Raw genomic sequence first — 12,081 nt, forward strand, 5'->3', positions numbered from 1 at the left:
TAGTTTATATAGAATTATAGAATTATACATTGAGCCAGAACAAATCTGTACAAACTTTAAGTCAGAGAAAGGTACAAGCATATATTCCTTAAAAAGGCTTCATGGATTGTAAAAGCTACATAAGCTACATTTCATGCATATATTGGGGAAAACCCCCCAGGTTAATGTTGCTGTTTAGTCATTAAAAGCCTTAACAACATATTTCCCACTATGTTTGACCAGTTATATGACATAATTAGCTACTTAAAAATCCAGCTGTATTTAGTAATGCTTTAATCATTGCATAATTATTGCAGAATTTTTTCCTCTTATGTTAGATGTTAACCCTATTACACATCTCTGACAGAGATGTTAATGAACATCTCTCATTACAGCTCAAGGTCTCATTCATAAAAAAAGGACCAGAAAGATGTTTGTCTTTCTCCAGGGAAATAACATTTATCAACCAAGACCTTTAAATGCAGCATCTTATCTCCAGAAATGTTGTGAATTATTAATATTCTTCTCACCATTTAATCAAAAAATGCTTTGTTTTACTGAATTTGCTCACAAATAAAACAACTACTATTTAACAGCAAGTCGTCTTTAGTAATGTCAGTACGCCCGTTGGTGGTGGGGAGAGACGCAGGCAGACCCAGGATGTAGATGAAATGATGGTTTTAATGAATAATAAACAGCTCAGGAGACAGTCCAAGACAGGCAGCACGGCAGGAGACAAGTGCACAACTTAAATGCCGGTAGCAACTGACTAACAGGACTACATGCGAGCGAACTCAAACCAGAACTTGGCAGTTCCACTGGAGAGTCTAGACAACAAGCAACTGACGTAGACAGCAATGAACATTAGACAAATGTAAGACAAGGACCCGACAAAGAACACTGACAACAGGTGAGACTAAATACACACGGGGTAATCAAGGGAACGAGACACACCTGGGAGACAATCAACGGGGAAGACACGGAGACACAGGAAGCAAACTGAAAACTAAAAACTCCAAAAATAAACACACAGGAACACGATCATGACAAGTAATGTCAGAGGACTGAGGACACATTGAAAAATAACAGAAAGCCTAGAAAAAAGGTTGAACAAGCGGAGATAGGTAATTCATATTTTATTATGCTCTATTACTATAATAAGTAAAGCAATGACAGAAAACAAATTCATGAAGATAATCTACTCAAATAAATTCTGAAGGGATTTTACATTCAGTACAGGAAGTCATAAGTATTTACAGCAGCGTGTTATAATTTTTTACTGGCAGTTCTACAATTTCTTTCATTCTCAGGAAAAGGTAAAGTTTTTTATCCTGCAGTAAAAAAAACTGAAGTCAAATTTTTACTTTTAGGATAATTGATCAATCATGATTAATATATAAATAAATAAACATATTAGCGCACATTAGCACATAACTGTTATCAGCAACTAATAAATAAAGTCCATCATTGTGGAATTTAATTAATCTGAGACATGAAGACCAACAGAATATTAGAGAACAACCAGGCAAGGAGCATAAATCCCATCTCATTATTGGGGAGGACCATAAACGGGGAAATATTTTGAGAGCAATTTTGGGAGGGTCGGCAAAGTTACAGTAAAATGTAACATAAAATGTGGTTTAATTTTTTTTTGTGTGTTCAAGCTGCACCATCAAAAATAACTAGTAAGTAGCGAATGACAAAAGTGTTTTTCTCAGCAAACAACCTGTTGAGACCCATAGAAGTCAAACTAAAGGCCCCAACATACTCGGGCGCACTGCAGAGGTCCGCTCGAATTCAAAGCAGATGTCCGCTGGACATGTCCGTGCAAGAATAGATTTTTATGACAGCGTACACGTACTCGGTGTCGCACATTAAACTACCTGGTGGAAACAGTGTTCACATCAAACTAGTTTTCATGTGACACCAGTCTGATAAGGTTGAGAATAAGCGTTATATGAGTTCATATTGTTTTAAAGCTGACGCCAACATGACATGAGTCAACATAAAGTTGTCAGAGGGACGTGATAGACATGTAAGCAAAAATGCTTAACAGCAACAGGCTTTATATAGTCACGCAAATATTGTCATAGTGAATTATGCAGAATTATAAGAACAAAAAAGAAGACATCATCCCAGACTTCATCAGCAGCGGAGCAGAGAGGTGATCCAATAAGTTCAGTGTGACTTTTTTTTTTTTTTTCGAACAACCGCAAGGATAAGATGATCGGGTATGTGCTCATTTTCGATTGCAGCACAAATTAATATACTGTACAAAGCTCATTGAATGGATCCCTGATTACTAAAGGCAGCRCAGCCTCCTGCTGCTCCTCTGGCAGCAGTAGGATACAGCGCTGCTCCGGGCAGCAGTTCACTGTCTTTGCCGGATGAACCGACATGTGATTGCCATTCTCTGTCCCACACTGAGGTGAGTTAAGGCTTCCCAGATGGAGAAGAAACAGAGCTAGGYGCCCAAATAGTTCATCAAACTTGCTAGTTCCCATTAGGACAGTGTAAAGTAAAGGAATTTTTCACAAGAGAATTTTAAATAATCAGTACACTCGAGTATGAAGACCCAACCGACCGCGGACAGTACACGCAGTTCATGGAATGCCCACAGTACACCCGAGTATGTAGGGGCAGATTCAAATGTTGCTTAGATATGAATTTGGTTCAGTGTCAAAGATCTAATCTCTGCTACACACAAGCCTCCATGGGACCCTAAGCGAAATTTGGTTTTGGGGCCCTCTAGTTCTAACAATGTGGACTGGCTGCAATCAACAGTCCGATCATTAGATCATTCACACTCCTGCTATAAACTTATTGCATCTCTGGCAGTGCTGTTTACATTATATACATGTATAATAGGATACATTTTTTTCTCCAACCGATTTATCAAAAATAAATCAGTTTATTTTCGATAAAATAAATATTGAAAATAAATGGTCGCCGATTTCCTTAATTTTGGGGGATGGTCATTGGCCAATACTTACAGGTGAAGCTCATCTTATCTCCTGATCTTATCTCCATCAGCAAAGGTTTATAAATCAGCCTCTGTCCTCTTCAGCTCTGCAGTGAGAGGTTTGACTGACAGACCAACCAGGTCATGTGTGCATGTTTGCAGTTAACAATATTCACCCCACTGTTGCCAACTCACCGTCTTTCTTGTTATATTTAACAACATTTCAGACAAAAAAAAATGATATCAGCCAAAATCAAAATGGGCAGGTCAGGCTTTTTAAAGATCGGTAACCAGGTATCGGCCAGAAAACTGCAATCGGTGCAGCCCTACACACATATTCATGACATTCTTTGATTAAATAAATTTCTCTTACTCGTAACTCATAGAATAGATCATCGATGTAGCAGCTATGTAGCCTGACGTCAAAACATTTTGCTAGACAATATCAAACATTGAGAAGTTTTAATTATTGTTGTTATCAAACACGGCATTTTGAAGCCAAAAATACCTCAGAAATATGCAAACCCAACCATGAGAATCAACTCATTTAGAGTTAAAACTGAGCTTCACACAAACACMAAGACCCAACCATAAATGTTTGGCTGTTGAACTGGACCGTTCAAGGTCGCTATCAAGCTAATTTTCTATTAGCAGCTCCACTAATCTTTCTGATAAACATTACATTACCAAGCCACATTAAAACAAACCTTTATCTTGGCTTTTTTCTATTCTTCCTCTTTTTTCTCCCTCCCTGAAGAAAAAGTTCTTTTTTGAAACATTGATTTGCTAACTTAACTTCTGACGGGAGCTTTGGGCGTTTGGATGCTCTGCATGGCAACTCATATTACCGGCGAAGCGTGCAGTACCTACCGCGGCCGACCGGGGGCCCCAAAGAGCTATTTTTATTTTCTTTTTATCAATAAAATAATCATTTCTACATACATTATCAAATATATATTATTGTAAAAACAAATCACTTCATAGTGAAATTATGTGTTTTTGATATTATAATGACAAAAATGATTACAAAAAAGAAAAAATCAGCTCTACTGGCCCCAGGGCCTCTAAGCGGCTGCTTAGTTTGCTTCGCCTTGGGCCGGCCCTGGCTACACCTTTACAAAAACTTAAGGCTCTAAATAAAAACAAGTTTTAATAAGTAACTCCACTTAATAAAATTCCTCATAAATATTAATTTATTGCAGTGAGAGAATTATATGGACACCCTTCTGTCAAATTTTAATTGGAGTTTGATGGATTAAAGGATATTAAACCCCCCACCCTCACATCCGGTAACCGGAAATTCTCCCCATCTAGTGACTGGATGCCCCCCTCTTTGAATTAGCCAATAGAAACAGAATCATTTACTTGTAAGTGAATAAATAAATATACTATATTCTAAACCATGTTGAATTAGATTATCAATATTTTAACTACCTCTAGTTTTAAACAGAATATCTTACTGATGCACAGCGTTCAGCAGAGTGACCCCTGCCCACCAGAGAAAACATTTGTGCTTGTGTGTCTGTCCTCAAGGATAAGAAACCCACAGGATACGTCTGACATTCCTTCAGACAATACTTCTTGAGGATGCTGAAAAGCTTACGGTGCATTATTTGGTGTTAGGCAATAGAATAAGTGCTGAATCATGATCTTTAACAGGACATGAGAAAACCTATAGCAAGGAAGCAGGACTGACCTCTGCCCTGCACAGCAAAGCATTTGTGGGTGTGTCCCTGCGTAAGAGCGGGTAAATGCTCACCCACACGTTGCCAGTGCAGATCATTTTTGTTCGAGTTGAAAAATAATTTGAGTGGATATTTATATTTTTTCCTCCAAAAGCCAATCAGCCATCAATATCGATGGCCACTGAAAGCCTGAGCCTGAGTCTCAAGCTTTCAACATTCAAATTCATTTTTGTTTGTAAAATAACAAGCACATTAAAGTTTAATCGTGGAGTTTTTCATTTTGTTTTCAATGCAAAAATATTGTCAGCTGTCTGGCTGGTTATCTGTCTCACTCACAAATCTCTTTCCTGCACAATTTGTGGAACAAGCAGCAAATATAATCTGCACCTTTTGGCTTCAGACCCACAGCATCCAGAGAGCGCAGCTGCGCCGTAACGTCATGATGCGCTGGAACCATTGGGTTGTCCTGCTTCTCTGAATTGGCATTGCTGGAGGATATTTGACATCTTTTTTTTTTTTTTTTAATGTTCCAAATATTTGACTAGTCGTGATTTTGTCATATCTATCCATCCTCTGCATAATTGTTTCGTGTGTAGTTAGCTGAGCACAAGGGCGCCCGCAGTTGTACGGCAGTAGGCACGTAAAAAAAGAAAACAATAATTTTTGGATTACTTTATCATCCAACTCTCTTGACTATTAACAATATTGAGGAGAAAAAAAGATCTTTTGTGTCAAACATAGCGGACCTCTGTGTGAGTTTGTGGGGGTGGGCACGCATAAGCCTAAATGTTATCGGCCAATTTACTTATGTTATTTGGCGGCTTGATGCTTTTTCTGTAAGCTAAAAATGAATGAGTGGAGTTTGATCCTTCCCATAGATCTTGGCAGGTCGCCGATTTATGTTTTTTTTTTTGGTTTGGCGAACTGAAGACCTGACGGGTCACCCGCTTGGATAACCCCCTAATGGTGCGTTCGCACTAAACGCGTTACGCGCTTTAAAAAACCCTCTGACGAGGCAATTTCCGGTAATCTTCATGCAGTGGAGTTTGGCCATTACACATATTAAGGTCAAGCATTAGTGATTGGTTAAAACGAAATCCAATCTTCATCCAAACTTCCACAAAGTCCACACCTCCAGCAAGCAATTGTTTCTCAATAACCGAGGGTCCAGGCCCTTTGTAGGAAGCACATTGTAGAACAAGATGATGGTTTTTACCGGGCAAAACTGCAAATGTACTTTAAATTTAAATAACTTTAATTTTATTTTTGATCACTGTGTTTTAGTATTCCATTCATCTAAACATTCACTCTCATTGAATATATGAAGAAACAACATTCTGATTTAAAAGTTCCTGACCATACATTATAAGTGAATAAATACACTTCTGATTAACGTCTTTTTGAACAGTTTATAAAGTGAAGTTGGCTTTACAGAGCCAGAGTCTACCTGGACATGCTCATCTTACTCTGCTCTATTTTCATGCACCAGCAGCAACTTGATTAGAGAATTCAGACAAGGCGCTTGGTAGGGAGAGCGAGCACTTTAATTGACTCACAGTTGTTGTGTAGACAGCCTCGGGATCGTCCTCTATCACCCTTGACAGGCCAAAGTCTGAGACTTTACATACGAGATTGCTGTTGACGAGGATGTTCCGCGCAGCCAGGTCTCGATGGACATAGCCCATATCAGCCAGATATCTCATTCCCGCTGCTATGCCCCGCAGCATTCCCACCAATTGGATGACTGTGAACTGACCGTCGTGCTTCTGTGACGCATAGAGAAACACAAGCAGGTCAGCCATCTTCACTGACCAGAGGGGAGAATTTAGGTTGCAAGGCTGCAGAAGCTTTAGTACAAGATTTATGATATTTATGCAGAGCCCCGATCCCACAGCAGACTCCCTGCTCTCTGGGACACTTTGGTAAAGTGCAGAAAAAAGTTGGGAAAGATGGTGCGCTGACTTCGGAGGTGATACTCACCCTGAGGAAAGCATCTAATGAGCCATTCTCCATGTACTCGATGATGATCATGACCGGTTTTCCTGAAAAAAAAGATGGGAAAAAAACAAACAGGAAGAGCAGATGATTAATGAATACCTAATTTCTATTTTGCTTTCATAATACTTCACAAAACAATGGTTGAGCCAAAACTGATTCCCAGTTATTTATAGCTGTGTTTCATTTGCTTTTAATTAAAAGTTACCATCTGCTCCCGTTATTAGAGTCTTTAAATGAGAAAATGTTACAGAGGATGTGCAGCTAATTTAGCCAGCTGGTCAAAATCTTAGAGTCAACAGCTTATTGAAAACTGCATCAGACTTTTCATCCCATGATCAAAGGACCTAGAGAGCAGAACTGCAAGAGTTAAAAAGTAGTGAGTAGGCCCACTGTTCATGTTGATCCATTCACAAATATGCAGCTTAATTCTTTAAGCTTAATTGTGAGAACTCCCATGAGGTTGATGTAAGTATTGCTGGACTTCTTCATAAAAGAAGTCCAGGTTTTTAAGACTCTCCTGCCAGCCATCCATAAATATCTTTGGTGTGATTTATGCTGCATACCATTTACCTTTGAAGTTTGACGTCACACCTGAGGTAACAGTGGTCCAATTAACATACCTAGACACTGTAATAAACATCTTTTTTAAGCTTTGCTTAAAACACCACTTGTAAGGACATGTAGCATGACTACCAGTTTGTGCTGCACTCTCAAGTGTGCGGTGGCTGCCCTGATGAAGAAGAAACAGGACTGGGCACCCAAATCACTCAAACTAGCCTGTTTCCATTTGGATTGAGGAAAACTAAGGAATTTGTCACAATAAATATTAACAGACCTCCCGTTGGGTCTTCGGATAGGCAAATGGCATTCCCAGGGGTCAACCATATTTACATTTTGTCCCAACTCTCCTTGATCCCCTCTAGTTATAAATTGTTAACATTTGGGTGGTCAACCTCAGCAGTGACTTACTTACAAAACTATTTGTGCTGTTCCTTTGCTTTGTTTATTCCTTTTTTTAATTTAAGCTCAATTTACAACCTGGTTATGATCCAAAAGCATCAAATGTGAATACTTCTCCAAATCAGTGACATATTCCCACCTCTTGTCACCACTCCCTCCAGATGGACCACATTGGGATGGTCAAACTGCCCCATAATGCTGGCCTCACACAGGAAGTCCCGCCTCTGCTTTTCTGTGTAGCCCACTTTCAGTGTTTTGATGGCGACCGACACGTCCCGCTTTCCAGGCAGCTTCAGTCGACCACTGCACACCTCCCCGAACTCTCCTGCGAGGGTTGAAATCAGTCATGAGTGAAGGGGCCCAGTAGGTAGAAAAAGGAGAGAAAAACCTCACACACTTCACAATGACAAATTTATTAGTGTATTTTGAGATAAAGCAGCTGTGCAGTGCCAGAATACAAATTGCAGTACAACACCTTGTTATACTCGGGGGAGTGTAACCAAGACCTATAATAAGACATGCTAGAGATGCATAGATACTGTCATTGACCGCCTCGGTAAAACCCATGTGGCAGCAATTTCTCACCTGCAGTTATCTTTGCGACTGCCTCTGCCAGACGCAGACCACACATTAATTGCAATGAACTTTTTTCCCTCCTTGCAATTGCTCTATCAATATAAGATGCATGAAGCTGTGTCCCCATTCAAGGTGTAAATATTTGCCTGTCAGCATGATGTATGAGAGCACGTAGGAAGTAAACGGGAAGAGCTGAGGATGGGCTCACCTGCTCCAATAACTCGTTCGATTTTTATGCAGGAGGCATCCAACTCCTTGGCAAACTGATGGACAGCTCTGTTCGGGTCCTCGTAGGTTTCAGGGTCAATGTAGGTTTTGGTGCCTGGAAATTTAACTGTAGAAAGGTAAGAGGATTACTGTTATGATTAAAAATGCACACTGCGCGCCAGCAGGCACTTGAGAGGCAAACGATTACAGAGGCCAGGGATCCAGAGGGAGCAGCTGAACCGTTAGATGCTGGTGTCAAAATGCCTGAGAACCCTGCACAGAGTGGGAAGCTAAGATTTTTGGAACCTGTGCTTGGTGCCTTTTATCAGATTGTCGGTTGCCTTTCACCTAAAGCAGCTGAGAGAGCCTCACAGTTTCTAACAGATATGTTGTAAAATATGTTATTGTTCAATGAGATGAGTCGGTAAAAAGTTTTTTTTATATATATATAACACCAATGCTTTTGAATATTTTAGGATCTCTCAAATTCTTATGCTTTAAAACTGTTCTTATTTTGACTTGTATTGGTTGATTTTCCTTCCTCTAAATGTTTTACAGACCAACCCCTGTATTTCTACTGTTCCCTAAAGAGAAGCAACCTTCTGGCTTCAGATCTTTGGGTCTTTTTATGTGAAATTTATAGGCATGTGCCATGTAAGTTATTTTTGTACTTCTGTCAGAACACTGTGTGGTGAAAAGGTATTTGCCCCCCTAAAAATTTCTCCAGTTTTTTGCTTTTTAGTCACATTTAAATATATCAGATCATCAGACCAAATTTAGTAGATAAAGACAACCTGAGTTAATAAAAAAATAAGTTTTGAAGTGATTATTGTAATTCTTAACAAGAAAAAAACTGCTTGTGAATTGCCAGTAAGCCATAACTAATGATTAGTCTTTTACTACCTTTTTTCCTGTTTTAGCTGCATTGGAGGGTTTTTCAGCATCTTTGGTGTCATGTCACTTCATCTCTATCTGATCATCATTCCAAACGTTTCATTTTAAGCCACTCAGAGAGAAACGCAAGCTGAGCTTAACATCACAAGCTGATGGCTGAACATTCATTGTTCCATCAATTGCGACAAGTCATCCAGGATTAGGCAACAGGAAACAGGTACAACTGATAGATGGTGAAAAGCTAGTTGCGCTAACCCCGAAGCACTAATCATAAATGTTGCATTAGTTCCACCAATAAGGTAGCAGATGCTAGTAAGGCGCAAACTTCAATCCAAATTATATCTGGATTATGGATTCCAAATTATATCTTGAAAAAGTACAACCATCGAGCACCAGTTTTATTCATGTAATTTACATGTTCTATGATGCCCTAACATACTATATTTATGTTTCTATCTTGTTCTCTACAGCCTGTCTTATTGTCCACCTAAATGTTTCTTGTTTGAAATAAAGTTTTTTATATTGCATACTATATTGCAATATAAATATACTATGCCAATATTAATGTCATTCTTATGACATTAATATTGCAGTCTTGATCCCATTTTTTTTTATGTTTTGGAAAAAATTACTATGGGTCCATCTTTCTATACTTTGACTTACAGATGACATAAACAATTACACACTGTAAAAAAAATGATGAGTGAGATTTTAAATGTGTATAAAGCTAGAAGAGGCCACATTGTTTTATTTTATTTGAATGATTTCTAAGGCAGGGGATTTATGATTTTCCAAGAAAAGACGACAAAAAAGGAGAAAAACCCCTATAGGAAAAAGTCATGAATATCCATGGAAGTGTGTTGGACAATGAGGGAAAGGTCATACCAATGGGGGATTATTTTACATAGTGGTGCAATTAAAAATTAAATTACCTTTTAATGGATTAAAAAGTCTCATTAGATTTTATGTACTTTAAAACTGGCATGTAAAATGAAAGCCAATAAATCCAATATAAAAGCTTTACTATAAAATACAGAACTGAGCAGAAAAAAACATTGCAGCAGAACTCAACAGAACAGCTGGAGAGACAGAGTGGATAGTGGTAAGATATCTTGGTCAATTCACTCGTGTAAATACAACAAATCCATTGTGCTCTGGGGAGAGGACGCTGTGGCAGCTGAGATTTCCCTCCACTTGCTACCATAATTGCTTCGTCCATCCAAGATGTCAGTGGATCTGATAGTACATGTCTTATCACAAGTTCCTCACTTGTACACGGCAGACAAATTGGGTCTTCATGTTGGATCTGGCTTCTGTCACCCTGACAGCCTCTCGTCATTCAGCACTGCACGACAGATGCTTCCATTAAACTCTACCCAGATAGCACACAATGATAAATCAACGTTGAAAAATAGTTCGAATCGTTGATTTTTGGTCGAAGTCGACAAATGACGGTGAATCAACCATCAAACAATCATCCAATCAAACCGTTGAAACTGTCATTGAATCAATGTTGTTTTGTGGTTGAAATCTGATGACTAAAATGCCCAGGTCTGATTAATAGTTGATTTTTAGTTGAAGTCGACAAAGGATGGTGGATCAACTATAAAACACACTCTAAAAAGAAAATATTTGAACCAACTTAATTGAATTGCTTCTGTAGGTAACAAGCAATTCAATTAAGTTTATCCAACTGAATTTATAAAATGTATCCAACTTAAGTTTAACCAATTCAATATATTATAATCATCCAACTCAATTTGTCCCTCACAGGAGGGAGCTGGAATTGAACCGTCAACCTATCACAAGATAGCTGCTCTACCCACAGAGCCACGGTGGCTTAGTAGGGAACCTGTCCCTAGTTAGCTTGAGTCATGGTGTCAGACGAGGGAACTTTATTTCAAGTAAAGTCAAAGKGAATCTAGTGTGTTTCAGCACTGGTCCTCCAAGCCCTGCAAGTTTTAGGCATTTCCCTAATTCGGCACACATGATTTTAATTGATGTCTGATTAACAGGGTTTTGCTGAAATGAAAACATGCAGGTCAGTTTGCCTTGAGGACAAGGTTTGGGGAAGAACTCGTGATCTAAATGTTCAATCAATGTAAGCTGTTTTTCACACCCCTCTACGCACACACCCCTTTCCCCCCACCACTCACCCCTCACCAAGCCCATCTACCCCTCAATCTCCTCCCCTCCTCCTTGGACTCCGGGTGAAACAATTTTAATTTTAGGTGAGGGTTTTAAATGTTCACATTTTATTTTGTTAAAGATTTCTTTGGCTCTAGGGGCTGCACAGTGGCGCAGTTGGTAGAGCTGTTGCCTTGCAGCAAGAAGGTTCTGGGTTCGATTCCTGGTCCCGGTCTTTCTGCATGGAGTTTCCATGTTCTCCCTGTGCAYGCATGGGTTTTCTCYGGGTACTCTGGTTTCCTCCCACAGTCCAAAAACATGACTGTCAGGTTAATTGGCCTCTCCAAATTGCCCCTAGGTGTGAGTGTGTGCATGCATGGTTGTGTGTCTCTGTGTTGCCTGGCRACYTGTCCAGGGTGTACCCCGCCTCTCGCCCGGCACACTAGCTGGAGATAGGCACCAGCAACCCTCTTGACCCCACCAAGGGACAAGGGTGCAAGAAAATGGATGGATGGATTTCTTTGGCTCTAGTGGCCTTTATTTGATAGTTAATTGACAAGAAAGGGGGTAATGAGAAAGGGGGGAAGACATGCAGCAAGGGTTGCCAAGGAATCGAACCTGCAACAGCTGCGTCAGGGACTGGGGCATGGGTGGGCAACTCCAGGCCTCGAGGGCCGGTCTCCTGCAACTTTT

The 12,081-nt window shown here is 39.7% G+C and overlaps 1 protein-coding gene across 5 annotated transcripts in view; it reads right to left on the reverse strand.

The window, feature by feature from the left end:
• The window catches only part of epha7 (eph receptor A7), a 210,597-nt gene that overhangs the window by 28,206 nt on the left and 170,310 nt on the right, over nt 1–12,081 (reverse strand). For 3 of the 5 annotated variants that reach the window (XM_017302239.1, XM_008398594.2, XM_017302237.1), the window contains 4 exons: nt 8,369–8,494; nt 7,724–7,909; nt 6,607–6,668; nt 6,183–6,392 (listed from right to left, as the gene is read on the reverse strand). In XM_017302239.1, the coding sequence (XP_017157728.1) occupies nt 6,183–6,392; nt 6,607–6,668; nt 7,724–7,909; nt 8,369–8,494 (584 nt within the window). The remainder of the gene's footprint in view (nt 1–6,182; nt 6,393–6,606; nt 6,669–7,723; nt 7,910–8,368; nt 8,495–12,081) is intronic. The other 2 variants (XM_008398595.2, XM_017302238.1) reach the window with 1 other exon arrangement.

Source organism: Poecilia reticulata, linkage group LG21 (genome assembly GCF_000633615.1).
Source record: "Poecilia reticulata strain Guanapo linkage group LG21, Guppy_female_1.0+MT, whole genome shotgun sequence".
NCBI classification, from domain to species: domain Eukaryota; kingdom Metazoa; phylum Chordata; class Actinopteri; order Cyprinodontiformes; family Poeciliidae; genus Poecilia; species Poecilia reticulata.